At 42.6% G+C, this 25,337-nt stretch overlaps 1 protein-coding gene across 5 annotated transcripts in view; it reads right to left on the bottom strand.

Moving 5' to 3' along the window:
- ERG (ETS transcription factor ERG) overlaps positions 1-25,337 on the bottom strand; it is a 293,551-nt gene that overhangs the window by 15,631 nt on the left and 252,583 nt on the right. For 3 of the 5 annotated variants that reach the window (XM_082458823.1, XM_082458824.1, XM_082458825.1), the window contains exons 6-8: positions 7,127-7,330; positions 6,204-6,284; positions 4,181-4,252 (exon numbers count right to left, since the gene is read on the bottom strand). In XM_082458823.1, the coding sequence (XP_082314949.1) occupies positions 4,181-4,252; positions 6,204-6,284; positions 7,127-7,330 (357 nt within the window). The remainder of the gene's footprint in view (positions 1-4,180; positions 4,253-6,203; positions 6,285-7,126; positions 7,331-25,337) is intronic. The other 2 variants (XM_082458826.1, XM_082458827.1) reach the window with 2 other exon arrangements.

Consider the following 25,337-nt stretch of genomic DNA (forward strand, 5'->3'; position numbering starts at 1 on the left):
CACCTTTGTTTATTTTCTGGGAGTCAAGATCAGTTCCTGATTCTGAATGAGACTCCTTCCCCCAACTACTCCCTTCCCTAGACATCAATGATGTAAGCAAGCATCCTTGCTGCCCTTCCTGCAGGATTAAGTTCACCAAATTTTACACTCTCCTTTCATCAAGATTACTGAAGAACAGCCCACTAGCCCTCTTGACATCCACCCACCACTTTATTTTTTTAAAGGACCAGAACTTGGATCATGGGAGAGCTTATCCTCATTCTGGGGATCCATGCCACATTTTCAAAGTAACTCTAGAGGTCCCTGGTTGCACTGGATGTGAAAGGTTGAATTTTGCCAGCTCTCAATGAACTTAGATGCTAATGGCAAAGACAAAGACCGAGAGCTATTGACCTAAACCAATCTATAAACCCCTATCTAATGCAAGCAATTTTCAGGGTCAAGCCTACTAACATGATTAAATCACTCTCTCTTGTTTTCCTCTAGCTCTCCCTACAGTCTTCTAAACTCCTCTGTCAAAGACATGGAGATCTGGGGGCATTTTGCCTTCCCTTTTCAACTAGGTGTACAGATGTACAGATCTGTGGTTAGAGTACAGTTAGGGCAAAGCCAAGAATGCATTTTCAGCCACTTGCTGTGATACAGGCTTTACTTAACTGAGGAGACAGTGCATTGGCTGTGTCATCTTGCTATGACTGGAGATGCTGAATGGCACTGAGCTGCAAACTCCAAAGGAGGAATCATTTCAGATTCCGAGAAACCCTTGAGGAGCACCAGCTGAAAAGGGAAAGTCAAGGCTGCACTTGCAGACCCAAGTCTCCAGTCTCCTTCGATAAAATCCTAGATGCGTATCATGGTGCGTGGATTACCACGGTGACGGAGGAGGAGAAGGTGGGGTTACAGATCGTCCTGGGCACACACCAGAGCTTTCACATACACTGCTCCTAGGATGCCAGGCAGGGCTCACATCATGAGGTCAAAAACCAGCTTGCAAGTTTCTCTGAGTCAGACCTGTCTCTGTTTATGCCACTTGAGGCCTCAAGGGGCCATGGCCATGGGTTCATGGTCAAAAAGCATGTGTTCAGCAAAGAAGGAGGGTGTTTACAGGGGAGATGGGGAAAGGGCTTCTGGTCATAATAACTGACTACCCAGGAAACACATGCGACACCATGAAATTCGATCATAAAAAAAGAACGTAAACGGATCTGCCTATGTGCTAGCACTTTCTAAGAGGAGAGGAGAGACTCATCTAAATGCTAATTCAACAAAGGGATCATGAAAGAGGGTGCATTTTGAATCAGGAAAATTTGGATGAAATTAATAGGAACAAGCACAGAGGGGATGAGGCATGAACAAAAGAGTATATTGTCCATCATGTGTTATCCTGTAAGGTCACTGAACAGTCCCGGACAATTGGTGGGGGGGCGAAACTGAAACGACAGGGCAGGCAGTAAGGGGACTCTGGAATAAATGATCTTTTTGGGAAGCTGGGCCATGACAAGAAGAAAAGGTAGACGGGGGTGGTTACTTGAGGAGGAAGGAAAGGAAGGAAGTGGGGAGGGAACACTGGGAAGCTGGACTCAGCAGGATGACACAGGTGGGAGGAAGGAGTCCTCTGTCTCCGTGGACATGGAATTAGAGAAATGGATGGACACCAAGAGTGTCCATCAGCAAACCAAGAGTGCAGGGGAACGGGAACTCGGGTCTCTGTCCCCAAGGACCCAAGGACCTCTCCCAAGGAAAGTCAGCAACCAGCTCTTCTGAAAGCAGTCAGATACCCACCAACCAAAGGGACACAGTCAGATTCCCAGTGACCCCCTCCCCCCATGATCTGCAACACCCATCCCCCCTGACCCATCACAAACTTCTCCAACTGCACCGTCATAAGCTTTCACACTCACAAGACCATTCCTGCAAGGTTGATCACTGGTCCACCCAAGGTATACAAACAAGTCTATTCTCCAAGTTTGAATCCCTCAGTCTGGCTGACAGCAAACCGTTCTCTGGCTCATTCACTCTGATTTTCAACTCTCTGTAGCTCAGACACTAATATTTGTATCTCCTTTCAGAATCACAGCAGCGTATTTTGGTACAAATCAAGTCACACTTGAATGACAGACCCAAGAAAAGAGCATTATCAGGGCTTTGCTAGGTGAATTAGCGTTTGCCACCCTTGTCTCCCCCTGGGCTGAAGCACAGAGTGGTGTCCCAGCCAGAGTCCTCCAGGCCACTCTCCTCTCTGACACCTGGACGCGCCGTATCTTCCAAATCCACCATATCCTCAAATAGGGAGGAAAGGAGCTCCAGGACCCATTGTTCCGTCTATGAAGCAACAGGCAGCCGGCCGGCTGCTCCGACCATCATGTTGAACGAACTCATGCGGCCACACAGCCCTGACACCAGCTCACAATCCCTGGCTTTTGCAACTAGAGGCATCCATGAAATTGCTTCAAACAAACAAACAAATAAGCAACCCATGGCCAAATGTTTCACAGATAGCTTTGACTTCTGTGAGTATGTATGGAAACTTCTTTAAAACACTCACAAAACCATTGTGATTTTCCTACACTTCCCATGTCCTCCCAAGGGACCATTTACTGGCGGTAAACTCAGGAATGTCTAGAGCTAGTGTGACACATGCACTTTCATTGTCCTTTCTCAGTATCCACGGCGGGTTTCTTTAGGGTCAATCTAGTTCACTCCAGACCCTGGGTCTTGTCCACGATCAAATGGCCTGTGTCAGAGGTAACTAAGCACTATCGCCAAGCCTTTCCACTATGCTTCCCAGGAGGAATGGTGGCAGACTTTATGAGGTTAGAGGACAGAAAATCGCCAGCCTGAAGTCACAGTACCAGGGCTGTGTCGGGGTGAGAAAAGCTCCGAGAAGCATCTTCACCCGGGCTATTTAGCTCACTGGCCCCCCTGTCTTTTTCACTGGGAAGAAACAGCAGCGCCAAGCTTAGTGCCTGGGACCAGTTCAAACTAGGACTTGGGCAGCCTGGACACGTGACAGACGTCCAAGAGCAACAGCTTGGGTCTAAGAAGACGTGAGTTCTAGATCCACGTGTGAATAGGGAAAAACCATCCCACAGCCCTAATCACGACTCCTCAGCTGTGAGGCTGGCGTGTGTCATCCAGTTCATGGGGTTGTACATCCCAGCGAGGGGACAGATGTTTGAGCCATGCTTGCCCAATGTCACCCCCTCCACCTGGCAACACCTAATCCTCCTCTGGCATATGGTCCTTCCTCTGCAACGCTTCCTTCCCCCTTTCATGGAGGGATGAATTCCTTTCCCTTCCTGTTCCCAGAGCCTCTGTCGTTAGAGGTGTTGCCTCTACTATAAAATCAGTGCTTTAGGTTAAACATCCATATCTGTCTCTCCGGCTCTAGGTACCTAGCCCGTAAGGTTAAATGTGTATGTGTGTGATGTTTCTGGCTCTAGGTGGCTTTACATCTAGAAACATCTAGAGCTTTAGGCTGTGTGCCTGTGGGCTTGTTCTCTGCTGCACCCCCGTGGCTGGCACTCAGGAGGCTCCATGGATAACTGTGGAATGAACAGGCCAGCTTTCTGAAGACAGGAAGCTTTCTGAAGTCTGGTTCATCCTTAGATTCCCAGAATCTAACATCATGCTTGGCACTAATAGACACTTGATAAATAGTGATTCTTTTCGTGAATGACGCGTAAATTAATAACCTAATCAAGTCATCGGGAAAGACACAAAGTAAGACTCAGGTGTAAATATGATTGATTACATGCTTCTGCTCTGAAAGACTGGCTCTCCTGACAGCTGGGAACCAGCCACTAGTGTTAGGGGGCTGCCTCCTGCTCTGTGCTGTGCCTTGAGGACGGATAGATTACACTTATGTCCTTCTGTAAACTCGAAACCGGATGGATTCCTTATCGCCAGGCATCCAGGATGCCTTCTTGGCCCATCTGTCTTTGAGAGCAGCTAGTGAAGGGGCTGACCTGATTATAATCCCACAGTTCAGGGACTGTTCGCGTGATCTCTGAATGGAACGGTCTGATTCTAGGCGCCAGATCCACAGAGGCAGAATAAGACTGTTTAGAGGTCCGATCCAAGATCAGCTGTCTTTGTGTCTCGTGACGTAGGTCACGGATCTCACAGGACATCCTGGGATGTCTCTCAATAAAGAGATTACACAGGGGTGTTTTCGTACCTGGCCTAGTTGTAATTCTTTGCGTAGCTTCAGGATATACTGAAGTATTTGGGAAAATAAAAGCTGCACCCCCTGCAGACAAAAGGAAAGACAAAACATGTGAAGGTCTTTTGCTGTGGTCGTTGATCTGATCTCAGCAACAGCGCCTAATCTACTTTGCCCCGTGACAACCAAGGGAGGTGGCCTACTAGAACCTGCCATGCCAGACTTCGGGAGAAGGGACTAGCACACGGGTCAGAAACAGATGCTGAAGATGGAAGAGATGTGACTCTCTCTGTGCCCCACTTGGCACAAGGCGTCTTGTGTTTTGATTTTACAGCTTCCTCCTGAAGCCCATCTGTGGGTCTGCCCATCCCCCTGCAAGCTCATTTTATTAAAACAATTCTATGGTGGACGTTTTAATTTTCAAATTGTATAAAACCCATAAAACACTTTACAGAGCCCTTGGAAAGTAGTACCAAAGAATGATAAATATTTTGCCAAAGAATCTATGGATCTTTTTAAAAATTAATCCGTATCTCTGTTCAGATGCACATTTTCCCTTTCTCTCTCTCCATCAATTCTCAAATTGTTAGTGGAACTAATTCTCTTTTCACAGGTCAGTCCGTTTGGAATTTGTTGTCCTGCTTTTCGATTGCTTCTATGTTTAGCAATAGGAAAAATAATGAAGTCAGAGCTTTCCTGACACTTTCATCCTCTGCTAAAAAGTTTTTAAATGACTAAGAAATTATCAGAAAGTGTGTGTATCTCCAAGGCATTTCCTATGGGAGGGGAATTACTTTGTCTAAGGTGCTTGCTATTTCTGGCCACAAGGTCATTAATAGGCTGATTGTGTAACCTACATTGAAAAAGTGTATTATTGACTCAAAGCAATTTTTTTTAAATTTCAGATTAAAAGCACAACCTTCTGGCTATGGGAGATCAACTAGCAATCCCTTTGTAATACTCAAGCCTGGACCCACTCACAGCATACATTTAAAAATAACATGGCAAGTATTTGGAAAATGGCTGTATTCCTATGTGAGGGCTGATCATGGATTGGCTGGCTTGCCTATGAGGGGTTACTGAAGTCTTTCCAACACTAGATGGTTTTCTCCCTAGCCTGCTGGTGGCAGAGGGTCCCTGCAGGCTGATAACAATGGGTTGAGCAGCCTGAGGCCATGCTTCTGTAAGTGTCTCCATCACCAGGGAGGAAATGGGTGTGACAGGACCACATTCATCCACAGAAAGCCCAGCCTCTGCTCTCAGCCTTTACTAAGAGGGGGGGGAGGAGGGTTAGCCAGGAAGAAGCATCACGTTAAACTCTATCAGGCTCAGGCAAAAAAAAAAACGAAATAGATAAATAAACAAAATGTAGACTCAATGGTTAGACATAGAATAGCAGGTATTTAGTTAGTCACTAATTTCAAGTCTTCCGAAGTCATAACACGGTTTCCCTCACAACAAAAGCTCCCCAAAAGTAACCGACATTCCCTCCTGCTGCCTTTTGCCAATGTACAAAGACTGTGCAAGAAGATTCAAGTCAAGTTGAATGCCCTAAAACTTTACCAAAAAGGGGAAAGCAAAACTCCTGCTTGTCCTAGTAAACATTCCTTTAAGAAGAAAAATTTTAAAAGGAAAAGAAGAAAAAAGGAGCATGCTAAGGGCCCCTTCATACGGAACATGCTTTTAGTTTCTACAGTCAGCACAGAGCATACTTGAGGACTAACAGCAGCAGACTGTAATCCAGCAAATGTGAGCTGAGGCTACGGCTGAAGGCTAATTCTGCACATCTCCTGGTTGAAAGAAATCCTTTGACTGGCAAGGGAAGTGGGGGAGTGTTCAGAGACCAAAGAGTGCCTCCTGCCTTGAGGCTGTGGTACCGCCAACACACAGCCTCAACCTACCAAGGACCCCTCAACCATCCACCTCTGACTTCTGCCTTCCTGATGCACTGACTGTCCCACATTCTACCTGTAAAGCATGCAACCTGTAAACAAAACCCTACACTTGTCCTGGGGGGAAGGGGCAGGGCCAGCATTACCTGTGTTTCTAGCATGCATTAACCGTGGAGAGTTTTGTAAGGCTTTATCAACATCATCTGAAGTCAAATGTGGAAGAGGTGCTACAAAACAAAACAAAAAGCAACATCCAAATGAAAAAAGAGAGAGAGAATTACCTTCCTTGAAAAAAAAAAAAAAAAAGAAGAAAAAGAAGGAAAACATCCACCCCACTCCCCACCCTATTATCATGGGCTGCGTGGAAATCTCTCCATGGCCCTGCTACTGGTTAGCATGTTAAAACCTAGATGGGGATCCATATTGAGTTCAGGGAAGAAGTGGTTGGGATGCCAAGCAAAGCGTTTACACCAAAGAGTTCACACCACCCACTGTTGCACTGTCTCTACTATCTCCTTCTGATCATGCTTGACATTTGAAATATTAAAGCATGCAGCAGACTCTGTGGATTCATGCCTCTCATTGCCAAGACGCCATTCCCATTGTGACAGGCTAAGCCACATCTCAAGATACCAAGTGAAAATGTTCCTCATTTTGTGTTCCAGTGGGATACGAAGGGGAGCTTGGTTTGGCTTTAGGGAAGATAAACTCCACAATTCCCATCAAGTAGGAGCCTTTCCATAATGTTTCTATTTCTATTTGGGCATCATAGAGATGAAATCATGTGTGACCAGATAAAGCTCTGTTTCCCTTTGGCATGTGATCTTCTTGGCTGGGGGACCCTGGAGGAGGCAGCTGAATGGTAGTTGACTTTGCCGCTTCTCGTAAAAGCACTGACTACTTCTCATTACGCAATCACCTAAGTCATCACTTATAAGCATTCTCTCAGATCCTAATGGGAATTGGGTTAGGGCAGCAAGATGCTGTCGGCAACTGGGCTGAACCCTCGCATCTTACGTTAACAAGGACCTCTCGACAGTGCTCTCTGTGGGAGCGGGGACTGCCTTACTCTCTCTGAGGTAGTGGAGATGCGACAGAAGGATGTCAGCGTTGTAGCTCGGGGTGAGCCTCTGAAAGTCGTCTTTGGTCATCTTGCACAGCTCCTTCCCGTCAATATTCTGGAACAATAAGATGTCGACGTCCGGAAGGCCATATTCTTTCACTGCCCACTCCAGCCACTGCCGGACATGGTCCGTACTCCATAGCATAGGATCTGAAAGGGGATGGAAGCGTATTTGGTCAACTCCTGAAGACAAATTTCTGGGGTAGAGCCATATCCCAGGTGGGATCTCCCACCAGCCATAGCTTTCCAGAGCATCCCCTCCCACTCTTCCAGAAGCACAGCCTCAAGCCAGGCTCAGGGACCAGTCCGAGGAGAATGTCTGAGGAAGACCAACTGACTCACAGTCAGAGATCATTGTCTTTAAAGTGAATTGTTCTGGAAGTTTAGGATTATTCACACCACCTGCCCTTTTGTTGCTCAGATAATCTAAAGTTTCCTGTAGGGATGGGATTTTCTTTTTATTAGTTTCTTTTAATTTTTATTTATTCATTTATTCATATAAAAATATGTGTGTGTGTGTATATATATATGAATCACTTTGCTGTATACCTGAAACTAACACAACATTGTAAATCAACTATACTTCAATTTTAAAAAGAATGGGAAAAAATGAATAAGAATAAATGAAAACTTTCTTTCCTCAGAAAATGACTGGTATCTTTATATGAAATAAGAGCAACACATATCAGGAAGATGTTAATTACAGATTACCAAAAAAAAAAAACCCATACAGTATTTGTATGAAATACTGAAAAATACTGACCACAGAATTGGAGATGATGTGTAGGTCAACCAGAACCCTAGCACTTCCCAGGAGCTAGTGTTTCTAAGAGAGAGCCGTCAGTTACATGCTTTTCCTGCAGAGAACTTGGTTTTGCAACTAACTCACACCTGCAGGAGGCAAGCTGGCTGGGGGACTTTCACATTCCACAGCTGGGGCACAAACACCCCACAGGATGCAGGCGGTGTCATCACGCTTTGCTGCCACGTATGGGAGGGGACCCCTGTATGACCAGGAGAGCAGGTCTCTGGGGAAAAGGAGCAGGTGATCCCCAACGGAAACACAAGTTGGGACTACCCCACACAAACAGCCTGGGTGGAGGGGTACCCAGGGCGCCTCGCCAGCAGACTGGGCTCCTCCCTGGGGTCCCTGAGCACAGAGACACACCTGGGCAAAGGAGCAGGAGCCCAGAGTCCTGATCCCAGGGTCTCTCAACGCTGCAGCCTCCAGAGGCTGCTTCTCCCTTCTGTGTCTGTTTCCAATGTGAAATGAAAGCCTTGGTCTGGGTCCTCTGGACAGGCTCATAGAAGGCAGGCGTGCCACGATACTCAGATCATCGTGAGTGAAAATATCTGCTGTGGGAATACATCACCCTTTTGAATTGCTTTCTAGCTAATAGTTTTAGAAGCTTGTTTGGTCTTACTAATGTTTCAGGCTGCTCAAGAATGGGCATGCGATGTGCTGTTGGGATACATTTTCGGTTTCCAGGGTCAGTAGCAGTAACAGTGAGAAACAGCCAGCCAGCCACGGTCACCAGAATTCTCCTCCCTTTCTCCCTCCCTCCCATCCTTCCTTCTTTCCTTTCTTTTTCTTTCTCACTCTCTTTCTGCCTCCCCCTCCCTCCCTTCTTTCGTTCATTCCCTACTTTTTCATATCTTTTTTAATAGAAACAAATTCTTTCAACTCCAATACAATGCATCCCTAACCTATTCCCCTCCTGGACACTCCAGGAGGACCCACTATCCTGAAATGATACAAGCATCATCCCTATACACATCTGAATACTTTTACCATATCCACTGTATATACATTGTTGTGTGCCTTTAAGTTAACATAAATGGCATCTGATTTGCTTTTGGCGTTCGGCACTGTATTTTCAAGATGTGTCCAAGTCAATCCACGGAGGTATATTTCATCATTTAAGCCGCTCTCGGATATCCCCACCCCCCCACACAAATATACCCAACTTACTTATCAATGAAGACCCCTGTGTCTCCCTCCCCACCCACATGTGAAGCAATCTGCATTGGTCCACAGCCTGGGTTCCACATTAGAATCATGGGGAGATAAAAAAACTACTGACGTCTGGTCTCACCCACGAAGATTCTGAGTTAATTCTGCTGGAGGGCAGCCCGGGCATCAGGGTTGTTAAAAGCTGACCAGGTAATTCTGAAGTGGTTCAGACCATCTACCCTGGGGCTTCACTACTCAGAGTGTGGTCGTGGGATCTAATTAGAAATGCAGAATCCCAGGTGCTGCCACAGGCCTACTGAATCAGAGTGTATATTTTCATAGAATTCTCAGCTGATCTGTGTGCACGTTAAGCCTGAGAAAGTGCTGGCCTAGGTGAGTACCTAGATGTAGAATCGCTGGTCATAGGGCGCACGCGTAGAAGCTATAAACTAAGAACTCTGGTTCTGCTACAAAGCGCACAACATCTACAAAAGCTCAAATGGCAGTGTTGACAGAAAGCTGTGCATATTCCTTTGTAATCCAAACACATGGAAACATTTTGTTAGCCTGTGAAAACCGAATGTGTATTGGGAATGTTAACTCTGTCCAAGTCACTGAAGTTCAGATGGCTCTTTGCCATTGGGTCAGCATTCGGCTTTCAGGGATAAAATGTTCTAAACTCCAGAATGTTTCCATAGAAAGTCCTTTTTTCCCTTTTTCTCATGGTATGTCATGACTCCTCATTATTCAGGAACAGATCATATATTGGTCTTCGGATGCCCTGAATTCAAGTCCTCTTTCCTTGGTTCTGTGCAGAGGACAGTTAAACGGCCCTCTCGGAGAGAAGACCCTCCCTTCCACAGGGGTCCCCAAGCCATTTCCTATAAATTCCACCAGTAGGTATTAGCCAAACTCTTCTTTCTGTTTTGTTTTGCCTTTAACAACCTGGAAGGACTATATTTTGGTGTAACTGCTTCCTAGAAATCAGTTCATTCTAGGAAGGCATTTTCTTCTCTTAATGGTGGAAACAGATATTCTAAAAATGATACATAAACATCTTCCTGAAAGTTCCTGGGTTCATGTTAAAATGGTCAAATGACATCTTAGGAAGATAGCCAAAAAAGAAGTCCAGTCTCTCCAGTATCCCTTGGTGTGCCTGTTAATTGGTTTCCCTCGCTAAGCCCAAGGTTGTAATGGCTTATTCAATTTTCCTTTAAGGGAATCACATGCAAGACCCCAGAGACCAATTCCTCCTTGACCTGCCCTGTTATAATTCTTAAATTCTCACTTTGGATTGGTCAAATGGCCATTCTCTTGTACTGCTGGCCTGAGCGTAAATTGCTACAACCTTTCCAATGAACAATTTGGCAATACATTTCAAATGCCTTTTAAAAAACTGTGTGTATAGTCTCTAAACTAAAAATTCCACTTCTAGAAATTTATCCTTAGGAAATCAGAGAGGAAGTGCGCAATGATTTATTTTCAAGGATGTTCTTTGTAGTGTTGTTTATAATAGCAAAACATTGGAAACACCCTAAATGTCCCACAGAAAGAGAACTAGTTAAGTTGTTGTACATTTAGGAACAGTCCTGTGATATTTAGAAACTAAAAATTACACTGCTGAATGTAGTTATTGATATGAAAACTGTTCAAAATAGATTAAATTTAAACATTAGAAACATTATGGTAGAATAATTATATTTTGCAAAGAAATATAAACATAACCATGGAAAGAATTTTGGAGAGATATACAGTGAAATGGCAACTACTGTCTCTGAAAAAAAGGAATGGAGATTTAAAAGTTTTCTTTTCACTAAACTTTATCTTCTCTCTTTCCTACAATACACATATAATACTTGGGTTAAAAAGTTATTTATATGGGGCTTCCCTGGTGGCGCAGTGGTTGAGAATCTGCCTGCCAATGCAGGGGACACGGGTTCGAGCCCTGGTCTGGGAAGATCCCACATGCCACGGAGCAACTGGCCCCGCCTGTGAGCCACAATTACTGAGCCTGCGCGTCTGTAGCCTGTGCTCCGCAACAAGAGAGGCCGCGATAGTGAGAGGCCCGCGCACCGCAATGAAGAGTGGCCCCCGCTTGCCGCAGCTGGAGAAAGCCCTCGCACAGAAACAAAGACCCAACACAGCCAAAAGTAAATAAATTAATTAAAAAAAAAAAAAGTTATTTATAAAAAAAAGTATTCTCTATGTTTCAAAATCAAAACAAGGTTTTATAAAGGATTATATATATATATAATATATATACATTTGTTAAAATGTTTTTATAAAACTTTCAAGAGTATAATATTTTAATGTTACTTTCTCATACAGTTTGTTAATGGAAATTGCTTCATTTGAAAAGAATAAAATTACACAAAGTCAGGTTACTCCTGTATCCTTTTGGAATTTGATCTCCATACCTCTGCCCTATACATTTATAAGCAAAGAATATTAAAAACAAAATACAGCCACTTGGTAGAGTAAATGAGATGTTCCTTTCTAACCTGTCCATGGGGCACCATTACTCTGGACCTACTCTACAGGTGTAAAGAGAACAGTCTGGGGGCTTCCCTGGTGGCGCAGTGGTTGAGAATCTGCCTGCCAATGCAGGGGACACGGGTTCGAGCCCTGGTCTGGGAAGATCCCACATGCCGCGGAGCAAGTGGGCCCATGAGCCACAACTACTGAGCCTGCGCGTCTGGAGCCTGTGCTCCGCAACAAGAGAGGCCGCGATAGTGAGAGGTCCGCGCACCGTGATGAAGAGTAGCCCCCGCTTGCCACAACTGGAGAAAGCCCTCGCACAGAAACGAAGACCCAACACAGCCATAAATAAATAAATAAATAAATACATACATACATACATACATACATACATACATACATACATACATACATAAATAAATAAAAAGAGAACAGTCTGCAAGGGGCAAATCCAAACTCTTCAGCCTAAAGCACGTGACTCAGGTTTCGGGGCCCACCATCTTCATAGGTATCATCCCCAGTCCTTCCCCAACCCCTTCACCCTACACACATCCAGCTGCCATCTCCTGAGCCCACACCCCCTGCCTGCGCCCACACACCACCCACTGCTTGAGGACTCGCCCCTTCTTGCATCCTCACCCACACTCACTATCCGCTTTGGGTGTCTGTCCTCCACGCTCTTGAGGTGTAAGCACTTATCGTGAATCTCTGGGCAGGGAACTGATAACAAGAGAGGAGGCCCTGTCCCTGCCCTGATGGCAGAGCCCACCCTGGGCTCCCCACAAACTCCCTGGACCAGGCATGGATGGTGCCACTGTAGACAGTGTTGTTTAGGGTTCAGGTCAGTGTGTGGGGTCCCAGCTCACTCCTCAACTCCACAGAGTGCCCAGTAGAAGCTTCCAGGTCTCCTCCATGGCCCATGACAGGTCAGCAAAGTTTTCTTGCTTCTGGCCCACCCACCGTAACAGAAGGGAGCTCACAAGGTCCCACAAGATTCAGGAGGCCTTATCTCTTTCCTCAACTATGCATGTGAAGGAGAAAGGGGAGGGGGCAACAGGATGAGCTCTAACCAAGGGTCACCTTTGCCTCTGTTCAGGGGTGGCATCCCACACCCTCTGCCCCAGGAAGTGATGCAGCTCAGAACCTGCCACCTAACCTCACGACTGAGCCTGGATTTTTGTGGTTTTTTGGTCATTTTATTATTATTTTTTAATTGAAGTATAGTTGATTTACAATGTTGTGTTTATTTCTGCTGTACAGCACAGTGATTCACTTATACTTAAATATACATTATTTTTCATATTCTTTTCCATTATGGTTTATCACAGGATATTGAATACAGTTCCCTGTGCTATACCAGTAGGACCTTACTGGTTATCTATTTTATATATACTAGTTTGCATCTGCTAATCCCAAACTCCCACTGCGTCCTTCCCCTAGCTCCCTCCCCCTTGGCAACCACACGTCTGTTCTCTATGTCTGTGAGTCTGTTTCTGTTTCGTAGATAAGTTCATTTGTGTCCTATTTTAGATCCCACATATAAGTGATATCATATGGTATTCGTCTTTCTCTTTCTGACTTACTTCACTTGATATGATAATCTCTAGCTGCATCCATGTTGCTGCAAATGGCACTGTTTTGTTCTATTTTATGGCTGAGTAGTATTCCATTATATATATGTACCACATTTTCTTTATCCATTCATCTGTTGATGGACATTTATAAAACAATGTGTAGACTCCAAGGACCCATAGGATAATGACTAAGCTGAATTTAACTGAGTTACTGAGCATTTACAATATACACAAGTATTTCAGGGATGCAGAATTGGCCAAGACAAAGATGCTGAGAATCTACTGAGGTAGGCAGCCATGAAGACAACCCACAAAGCAGAATGAAATCTGTGTTATCCAAGCAGGACGGGAGTACAGAGAAGTAGCAACTGACCCCAACCAGGAAAAAAGGGAAAGGCTTCACCAGAAGGGTTTGGCTTGAGCCTGCATTAAGGATTTTGACAGAAGTAGGGTGATAAAAGCAGAGAAGACCTTTAGTTTAGGGGAACAGCTTGAGCCCAGCTTCACACCCACCGAGGCATGAAATATCTGATGGTTTTGAGGGACATGTGAGAAGTTTGGTGTGGCTGGAGTGGAGGGTTTAAGAGGGAGCACAGAGACATAGGAGGATGGAAATGAAAGTTGGAGACAGATCAAGGAGAGCCTTGAGGATCTTGCTAAGAAGGCTAGACTTTATGATCTAGGAATTTCAGAGTCATTGAAAATGTCTGAGGAATCAAAGAATGTCTTAAATTACATCAAGCACAGCAAAGTTGGTGATCAAATAAAAGGCTTTATTGGGAGCCAGAATACCCATATTTGGGCTCTGATTCAACCGTTCTTTAGATGTAAAAGTTAACCTCTCTAGAATTTGTTTTCTTTTTGCTGTGGGTAATTAAGTGAAATGTTAGGGGAAGAGAAAAGTAAATGAGATAACGTATGTGAAAGCACTTTGCCAACAATATCACATTACAGAGCAATAATGCATCCACGCACTGGATTTTGCATTGCAAACTCTGCTAAAATGAAATAAACAATCTATTATCACAGGGTCAGCCTCTTCCTCTAAACACAAAAGTCTGATTTATCACTTTATTTTAAGAAGTTTTCGGAGGTGCTTCTGTGAGATGAACCAAGAGCCACTACAGATAAGTTGTTTTGTTTTCAGCCCTCCAGTCCAATTGTTTTGAAAACATCTGTGTCATCACTCCACATTTCGTGGACATCAAAATGGTAAAGCCCCATGGTACAGGGTAAAAGAAAAAGGAAGCCATCTCTCTCTCTGCAGTTTCTTATTTGTATCTTAGATTACATGGTTAATATCCAAAAGTTTTACAAATGCTATTCCAGTAAACTGGGATTAAAACAATAAATAAAAGCAAAGCAGAGTTGCACCATTTAAGGTTTGGGTGGGGAAGCAGGGGGAGGAGGGACAAGCAGTGGGTGGGATTAGGGTTGAACATTTTTTTTACATTTCCCTGAAACTGGATTCTGCCCTAGTAGAGTTCCACTGCTGCCAGGAAAATATTAAGTAGATATTTAAATTAAGCAAAAGGATATTGCATTGCTGAAGACATACTGTGCCTTCTTGAAACAAAATACCTCATGTAGGCAAACATCCTGTTTCAGAGACCCCCAACCCCACCCCAGAGGAATGAATAAAAGCAAGATTAAGCAAGAACCAAATTGGTGATAATATAAGCTCTGAGTGTCATTTTTCTTGAACAGTATCAATGTAAAATACTGGCTTCCAGAAAGAAAAATCACCCTTGGTAATGAAAAAATACCAACAAAAATAAAATGTACTTCTAAATCATATCAAAATCCTATGAGGTCTTTGTTTATAAAACCAGACCTTGGTGAGTCTGCCAGTCTGCTGTCCCACACACTCAGAAGCCTGCAAAAATAAGATTTAGCATGTTGCTTCCTCATCGGAACAGACTTTACATTTATAAAGAAGCTTAATAAAGAGAACTAGCTCACATTTGAGCTTCACTCCACAAGAACTTGAACTTTGAGCTCAAGTAAAGAGCCTACATCAAGGTTACTTCTGAACCTTTTCATTTCCATACTATGAATGGGGCTCAGTTACTGTTTTGATAATTATTGATTTCTAATTTTACGGCACTTTGGCCAGTGAAGGAGGTATAAGATTCTGATTTTTTGAATACTGGTTGTTACTCCTTTGGTGGCCAATTTCTGCAGATTGACCATGCTTAAAAAGAAGGCTTATCTTCTAATTGTTGAGTGCAGGTTTCTATGAATAACCACTAGATCAAAATTAGTAATGCATATATAATTTTCATGTCATTGATCTATCAGAGACTGAGAAAGGCAAATTTAAATCTCTCACTAAGGTGGATTTGTCTATTTCTCTGTACAGTTCTTTATGTATTTTGAGGCTATGTTATTAGGTATATACAACTTTATCATTGTTATATATTCTTCATAAATGTAAACTGTTTTTATTATGTGATAACCCTCAATTTTCTCCAGTAATGTTTTCTGCTTTCTGTTTCCATTCTTGTCAGCTTTATTTTGACTGAAATTTAACTACTATATCTTATCCCATCTATTTGCTGTCATTCCTTCTCTGTGTTAGATGTTTGTGTAAATAGTATATACATAACTAACTTTAGAATATTTTTTTAAAAATCTACTTCATCACTTTCTGTCTTTAATGGCAAGTTTGGTCTACTTACATTTATTGTTACTGATATATCTGATTTCTACCACTTTATGCTTTCTATTATTGCTATGGCTGTTCTTTATTTCTCCTTTCCAAATACCTGATTGGACTGATCTATTTTTCTTTGTTCCTTTTTTGTTTCTCTACTTGTTAATCTTTAAACAAAATCTAAAGTTAATCACCAAATGTCCTTTTCCCACAGAATGGAAGGAATTTAGGAACCCTCAACACTAGTCATTCATCCTTATAAGATAACGTTGGCCAATATTTTTATTCCACCTTATTAGAGTCTGTGGCAGGAAAAAAAAGAAAGGTTAAGAGCCCAGAAGATAACTAGAGTTTTGTCAGTTTCTCCCAGCTCACTGGAGATTTTCTTCTACTGCCCTCTGTGCCCTGTTTTGTTGTTGAGAAGTCTGCTGTCCTCAATAACTGTCATTATTTTCAGATAGTCTGTCTTTTTTCTTTAGTACTGGCTCTAAAGTACTTTGTCTTTGGTGTTCTTCAGTCTCACCATAATGTAATTAGAGAAGATGAATTCTTATTTATCCTTCTCTGACTGGTGTTTCCTGTACTTGGAGAATGGTTTTGTCCATCAATTTTGGGAAAGTCTTAGTCTCTTCCAATATTTCATCTCTTCCGTTCTCTTTATTTTCTCTTGCTGGAACTTCTATTAGATCTACATAAGACATTACTATGAGTCCTTCCCAACCGTTGACTTTTTTTCTCATTTTCCACTCCTTTGTCACGTGCTGCACTCTGAAAACAATCTCAAGTCTCCCTTCTCTAATTCACTCTTTGATGTTTTCAGATCAACTGTTTAATCCATCTACTGAGTTTTTGGTATTTTTTGATGCTGAATTTTGAATACTGTTTTGTGTTTCTAGAAATTCTATTGTTTCTTCCTCAAGATTATCTGTTCTTTTCCGTAATATCTTCTTCCTCTCTTTTTTGGTTCCTTCTTTTATGTATCTAGTCACTTTTAAATCTATTCACTTTATATTCTCTATCATACTTCAATTATCTAATATTCTTGAGGGTTTAATCATGTTGTCTGTTGTTTCTGCTGAATCTTGGTCTTGGTAGATTGTTTCTTCCTGTTTTCATAATTTGGCATTGCAGAATCATTTTCTGTGGGTCTTTGTAGGAATTCTGTAAAGCCTGGATTGAAGGCAAGCTTCTCCAGGAAGATTTTGTACTTACTTCCACCAGGTGCCCAAGGTTATCACTGGCTCATAACTACTTTTCAATGGTTAATTTCTCAGACTCAGGATTGTTGGACCACACAGTTGTGTGCATGTGTGTATAGAGTAAGGGGAGGGATCAGGTCCAACTCCTGCTTTGTGCAAGACCAAGATCTCATTTCCTGCCCCTAATTAACCTTTAAAACCCAAATCTCTGTATTACAGACATTGGAACGTGGCACCCCCATTCATGCCACCTAAGACAACCAGGTGACAACATGAGAATGGGCTGCCCTGTTCTCAGTTCCCCCCTTTTTTTCAGTCCCTAAGAAATTCACTGACTTTCTTCTCAGTTCAGCTATGCATTTAAAAGGATGTTAGATTCTATGCATAACTTCCAGGTGCTCCGCAAGAGATCCTTTTAAGTTCAATATTTTACTAGAACCAAGAGTCTTCTCTGCATATTTTTTACCCATTTTACTTTAAAACTTTTCCATTTTCAATGCAGCTGTCAACCTAGCTCACACTATGCTCCACTTCATTAATTAATTAATCAATTGTCAAAAACTAATTGCACATATGAATTGTTCAATACCCTACAGCACAAAAACTGTAAAAAAAAAAATGTGCCTACCTTAAACTCTCTGAGAATCAACTATTCCATTATGTATTTTATTCAAAACATACATGACTACATTATTTTTGTTGGGCTCTAAAGATACCTTTGAAATTCTGACATGCCAAAATATTTCAGTGGATGGAGACATTCTTGACTCCTCTTGAGTGGATTATCTAGCTTGGGGATTTTGTTTTTCTTTACTTGTTCCCCCATTACCTCCCCTTAGTTATTCCGTGACAACGCTGCTTATGTTCATCATGTTTTAGAAATGGAGTGACTTGTCCCATTTCCAAGTCTCTCCCTGCTTGGGTTTTCTTTCTTTGCCCCTCTTTACACGTTGGTGTCCCTGGAGTTTTGTCCTCGGTCCTCCACTCTCCTCACTTCATAGATATCCCTGGGCGTCCAGGCTCTCACGTTCCAACTACAACACGCATGCTGTATTGGTTTCCAAGGGTTGCCATTAACAGAGGACCACACACTAAGTGGCTTAAAACAACAGGAATGTGGTCCCTCATAGTTCTGGAGGCTAGAAGTCTGAAATCGAGCTGTCAGGAGGGCTATGCCCCCTCTGGGACTCTGAATAAAATTCTTCCTTTCCTCTTCCATCTTCTGGTGGTGGCCGGCAATCCTCAGTGTTCCTTAGCTTGCAGCTGCATCCTTCCAGTCTCTGCCTCCATCTTTACATGGCCTTCTCCCTGTGTCTTCACATCATCTTCCCTCCATGTATGTCTGGGTCCAAATGTCCCCTTATGATAAGGACACCAGTCGTTTTATCAGGCCCACCTTTGGGACCTCATCTTGACTTGATCAAATCTGAAAATACTCTATTTCCAAATCAGGTCACATTCCAAGGCACCAGAAATAGGAAGTCAACATATTTTTTTGTGGGGGAACAATTCAACCCGTAATACATGCTTATCCCTTGAGTCTAGGGCTTTCTCCCAAACGCCTGACCAAATATGAAGAGAAGAGCTGCAATTTTTGGAGGTATCACTATAACCCAAGCACTGTTGATGCACTTCACACATATGTCTTATTTAAGCCATACAGCACCATATGAGGTAGGCATTACTATCATCCTTATTTTAGTGCCAAAAAAACTAAGGATCAGCAAGATTAAATGACTTCCCAGAGCCAGAAAATGGCATCGTTTAGAACTCACGTGCAGTGACCCATGATAAAGAATTTTAACCCTATGCTCTACATGGGCCCACTGAACTGCCTTGTGTGTATCCCGTGGGTACCTTAAGTACAGGATGAACCAAACCAGAATCATCTATCTTAATTTTTTTTTCTACATTTACTAACATCCACCCAGCCATTCTTGCCAAATCAAAGCTATTTTCAATGCGATTCTTCTCTTGGTTTTCAGGAGAAACAGAGAAATCATTATCATCATGGAAATGTAAAGGTTAAGGGCTGAGCAACAGACGATCTTGAACATCTTCTTTATCCCTTGACTTATTACTTACATCTCCTTTGAAAAGGCCATTTCAGAATCTACAACAATTTAACAAATTTATTCCATCATTCTATTACCTTGTGTTCTTCCTGGACATTTTTGATCATGTAGGATAGGAATAAGAGCTCAGACTATGGATTCAGACAGAATTGGGTTAGAATTCTGGCTCTCCACATCACTGGCTAGGACATCTTGGGCTACTATCTTATTTTCCCTAGTTTTAGTTTCTTTATCTGTAAAGTGAGAATAATAAATAGTCCCTAGACCATAGGATAGTTGTGGGATTTAAGTGAGATAATCCCTTTTTAATAAAGAACATGGCCAACTGCCTGACAACAGTGTGCACTCAACAGATGGTGACTGTTGCTATTTCTGTCTTTATCATTTCAGTCACACGTATAACCCAATGGCAGTTTCCTCAACTCAGCTCATAGTTTAAAAATATAATTAGTTTTGACTTTAGGATTTAAGTTTTAGTTGGTTTGGTTGTTTAGTTGCTTGACTTAGCATAAAAAATTGTAACCAGAAGCTTATAGAAACACATTCCATAATGCAGACATCATGGGAGAGATCTTTGGAAGTGTTTAGAGGCATGACAAAGTAAAATAAAGAAATGTATAGTTTATAGGAAACAAATGTGTGGTTACCAAAGGGGAAAGGGAAAGGGGGATACAGATTAGGGGTGTGGGATTAACAGATACAAACTTTTATGTATAAAATAGATAAGCAACGAGGATAGACTGTATAGCACAGGGAATTATACCCATTATCTTATAATAACCTACCATGGAGCATAATCTGCAAAAATACTGAATCACTGTGTTATACACCTGAAAGTAACACAATATTGTAAATCAACTATACTTCGATCTAAAAAAAAGAAAAAAGAAATGTGTAGCTTTACCAACAAGTTCTTTAAGTATAAATGAGCACAGGCCTGGGAATTGGCTCTGGTCTCACCCATCTCCGCGTGTGTCCTCGGGAAAGTTGTTTCACCTCCCTAGGGCCCGATTTTCTCATGTTTCAGAGTTTTATGATAGTTAATTGTATGTTTCCACTTGACTGGATCATGGGATGCCTAGATATTTAGTTAAACATTATTTCTGGGTGTGTCTGTGAGGCTGTTTCCAGAAGATACCAGCATTTGAATTGTGGGACTGAGTAAAGCACAGACAGGGAGATGGGGACAGAGAGAGAGAAAGATTGGTTCTGCTTCTTTGAAGAACCCTGACTAATGCAAAGCTGAACGAAGATCATCAAGAATCTTGTACATCCATCTCCTATGATTCTGTGATTCCCACTAACTAAAGCTGGATTCCCATTCACTCGAATAAATGCATGTTTACTGACTTCTGCACACGGGCCACGAGCTTGCTGCTTTGTCTGGTGGTGAAGAATATGCAAAAGACATAATCACCAACTCACGATGCTCACAATCTAACAGAACAGACAGGCTTATAAATAACTAACTCTAATAAGATTAAATCGTAGTAATATGTTGGTCATCTGGGCTTGGTTGGAGAGTGTATTCTTCTATTGCTTGTTATTCGTCTGCTTTCGAGCCCAGCTTGGAGATGTCATATGTAGAAAGGACCCTGTGCAGGTGATGAGAGACTTCTGCCACTCTGAAAACTCAAAATAATGACTTTCTAAGAAACCAGACCAGCAAAGACTCACACTGGGCATATGCTCTCTGCCTGCACCGAGCTGTTGGCTAATGTAACTCACTCTGTCCGTGGAGGATGTCACAAGAAGCAGGCTGCCGCTACACGGTACTGCCACTGTGGCAGGAAGGTGGCCACGACTGTAGCCTCAGTGAAGCCCGAACATAAAGTCCAGGGATCCTGCTTTTAGGATTCTGCACCAATAAAAACATTGCCTTCCCTGTGAAACTTTCTTGTAAACAGGCATTAATTCCCCAAATGGCTCTTTTTACGTTGGCCACCAGGAAGCTCAGAGCCATACTGGAATCTCAGCTACAGCATCTTGGCCAAGCTTGTGGCCAAAATGGCTGCATTCCTCCTTCATGTGACCTTGGTTTTCCATAAATACTTGTAATTGCCTTAGTACTGATCTCTAATTCCTAACTGATCAGTAGCTTGGTTCACATGATTATCAGTAGTTTAGTTCACAAGGCATCTCAAATCCTTCATGGAATTAAATGCTATATCCAGTATACAGATGCATTATAGAATATAATATAAAACGAAATAAAGTGTGGCGATGAAAGAATTGGTAAGACGTTGGCAGAGAAGCAATGAAGGTGCCAGCAGATCAAGGATGGCTTCCTAGACAGGGTGGATTTCAAAGATGCCTTGAAAAGTGAGAAGGATTTGTTAGCAGAGAGAGGAAGGGCATTCCGTCAGAGGGAACAGCATGGGCAAGGACACTTGTGACAACGCAGCACAGGAGTAGAATGATGTGACTGGAGGGCAGGACAGGGTAGGGTGGAGGCTGCAAAGGGATTTAGAAATCTTGTCATCAGGGAACAAAGGAAGCTTTTCTTTACTAGTCATGTTTATAGTCATCTTGTTCCTCAGCTATTTTGAAACATTTGTCTGAATCATTCATTTGAGCTCTTAATCATACTCTCTGCTGTCACGAATTACTTAACTTCATGTGGCTGGGTCTTATCTGCTTCTCACAGGCTTTGGTCATTTCCTCTGTGACTCGTGTGAGAGTAGCAAGTACTCAGTAAATACCTCGCGCATTGAGTAGAAGTTGCCCTGCAGGGAGGGCCTGAGGAAGACACAATACAAGAAGTTCTAGCCATGTGTGTTTGGGGGCCGGGAACAGGGGGTTTTAAATCATATAAGAGCTTTTATTCTTGGTGACTAGAATATTCTAAGTGCTCAGTAAATGAATGAATGAATGGATGGATGGATGGATGAATGAATGAATGGATGAATGAATGAATGAAGACAGGGAGCCAGTTAAAAGATGAATGTGGCAACTTTTTGTCTCTGAGACTTCTGACTCCCATGAGCATCTGTGCTCAAAGTGGACATTTAGAAAATAAAAATGGAAGTGTTTGAAAAGCCCCATGCCTTAGCACCCATTTTAGGGAATAAAAATAAAGAAAAAGAAAAATCTTCTCAAAATGATGTAAGCTGCTGAAACCAGAGGTTCTGTTGCATTTTGGTCAGCATTTTGCAACTCTGAAGAAAAGTGGATGAAGACCGTGCCTTCCTCTTTGCCAGCTCCCTCAGTTAGCACATCGCTGAGCATATTGTCAAGGCCAAAAAAATAACAGCGACTGGCGGAGGCCACTCGGCACACGGAGTGACAACATCACTGCTGCAGAGGAAGCTTCCTCAGACATCACAAAACCTACGTTCTCTAGCACATATTAGTTCCACTGTACAATGGGGACCCATTCTTTCTAAACATCGATCTGTGTTCACAGCCTTGGTGAACAAGAAGTGGAAATACCACCTGGAAGTCAGATTCCCGGGTTGTCCCCGAGTTGTCTCGGCTGTTGATGGGAACACAGTAAAATGTATAAGGCTGAGTACTGCGCTTGATCTGATCTGTCTGAATGGAGCTCAGCGCTGCCACCAATGAATGGAGCCGCCGGGCCTCTTCCTCAGCTCTCACACTGCGTTTCGTGCCTTAAATGGCCCTGGATTTCCCTGTGAGTGCCTTGATGCAGGACCTTTACAGAATTTATTGTGCCAACCAATGACAGCCCCCAAAACCCATCTGAAGGGAAAAGCTTTAGGACAATTCTTTCTTTTGCCAACTTCCTTTTCTAAATGATGCCTTTACTTCAAATAATGAAGGTGTATGAAAGCAAAATTTATTTAGTGTCTTCTATCTAGCTTAGAGCACCTCAAACCTTAGAATTCATGAAAATCACACAGGAATGTGTTAACAATGTAGAATCCTCAACCCCACACCGGGATTCATAAAATTTAGAGACGGGCGTTTTTAAATCACAAGTCTCCCAGGGAATCCTGGTGCAAGTGGTCTGATCATACTTGGGAGAAACATTCCCCAGTCAGCCTCCAAATTAAGCTGAGCCAACAAAGCGCCATTTAACTGGGTCCCATGTCTAGGGCCCCTCTTATTAAGACTGATTTCACTGAATGATACTTTGATCTACAACTGTGAACATAAGAAACAGCCCAACCCCCTGAGATGTAGACCTAGATATACAGATATTCACACCAAATAGACAGATAGATAGATAGACAGGCAGGTAAGATAGATAGATATAAATGATAGAGACAGATAGATAAATGATAGATAGATATAAATGATAGATATACAGATGATAGAAAGAATAGATGATTGATAGATGATGAAAGAGACAGAAAGAAAGAAAGAAAGAAAGAAAGAAAGAAAGAAAGAAAGAAAGAAAGAAAGAAAGAAAGAAAGAAAGAAAGAAGAAAGAAAGAAAGAAAGGGAAAGAAAGAAAGAAAGAAAGGGAAAGAAAGAAAGAAAGAGGGAGGAAAGAAGGAAGGGAGGAAGAGAGAGAAAGAAGGGAAGAACAGGTGTGATGTACTGTCCAACCACTACACTTTGAGGCAGAGGGGCACAATCACCAACCTTGCCAGGATGACAGGTGTAAGCCAGGGTTTCCCAGAATGTCTGACATCTCTACTGATTATTTTTCTTGTGCCTTCCCTGTTACCCTCCTACAATAAACCAAGGAACACATTTTTCTCTCGACTCAGAATTAATACCTGGGCCGTCTTTCCCACATTTGTTTTCTTTTTATTCTAGGGACACTGAGGCATGTATTGATTGAGGCATCCCCTTCACACAGCCTGCTGACACCTTGGACCCAAATAACACCCGCTTTTTGCAACTGTGCAGGATTTAAAAGTTTGCGTTAAACATATATACATATATACATAAACATACAAAACCCCCTCCTGGTATCACCGTCTGTAAGTTCTTACGTTAGCCCATGTTCTCTATCTGTTTACTCTGAAAATGGATTCTGTCTTGTTCCTTTATTTATATTTGTGTGAGCTTTCTTAAATCCATTTGGAAACAAGGAGAGAGTGTAAATATATCCAATGAAGGTATATATTTATTCATTAGGGTTATTTTATGAGTTTCTTTAAAGCTCTTGAGTTAAAGACAGTGAGTCTCAAAACCAGGAACTTTGAGAAGTGAGGAATTCAGGTACAAGAGCCCAATCTGAACACAGACAATATCCCAGGTTCTACTTTTTCTTCTCGCTAACACACCAATCTTCGGGCCAGTGTGCATCAGGACCATTTTTAGGTCTAGGACATGAATGTCAGTATGTAGGTGATTGATGGTGCAAGTGCTTCAGAGTAAATAATGGGGTTTTTTTTGTTTTTTTTTTGGTTATCTTCTTGATTTGCACTTATGAGTGCCAATCAATGTGTTTAAGTAGTAGGAACAATATGAACCAGTCAGAACCAGGTTTGGGGAATTCTACCTAAGTATGCAGAGTTCTCTACACCCAAAACGTGCCTGAGTAAGGTGCCTGGATCCCAGAGCTGGGGCCTAAGGTACAGAGGCAGCAGCTGACAGAGTGGTCCCCACGTCCTGCCATCTCTACACTGGGGGATTTTCTGGATTGTGCAACGTAGCTCTGTGTGTGTGTGTTCATCTGTGTGTCTGTGTATGAACACACACACAGGAGGCTTGACCAATAACTGAAAGACTCACAACTTGCAAAACCAGCCACAATGAGCTCTCTTACAAACCCTGTTAACTGAATAACTGCCTCTGCATTGGCATGAAGCAACCAAAGGAGGGAACAGCTGAAAGAGGACTTTCTTCAGGAGATGAAACCAGCCTTTACACAAAAACTTAATATGAGCCAATCTGTGCGACCAGGCTTCCACCCAACCGACTGACGTTTAATGAGCACCTACTACATAGATCACAAATGGTGGATGCTCTGACTTGATTAAATTGCTTCTTTGCCTCTTTCCCATGTAAATATCTCTCCTGTTTTCTAAACAGTTTACTTAACATAGGAAGCCGCAAGTCTGGCCCTACTGGAAAGGATATTGATGACATCAAAGGCTATTGCTGGCGGGACAGAAATAGGACCTCGTCAGTTAAAAGGATATAATGGCACCAGGCTTAGCTCCTGGGTCTGCGATTCTACACAGAACCCAGATAAGCATCTTTAACGTGGGCCTCTCCTCAGATTGATTCTCTCACCTTAGAGGACTAAAGACTCTGTTTTGCTTAAACTGAAGAAAATACTTTCTTAAGGAGGAAGGCAA

This window comes from Balaenoptera physalus, assembly GCF_965194825.1.
Source record: "Balaenoptera physalus genome assembly, chromosome: 4".
Lineage (NCBI taxonomy): Eukaryota > Metazoa > Chordata > Mammalia > Artiodactyla > Balaenopteridae > Balaenoptera > Balaenoptera physalus.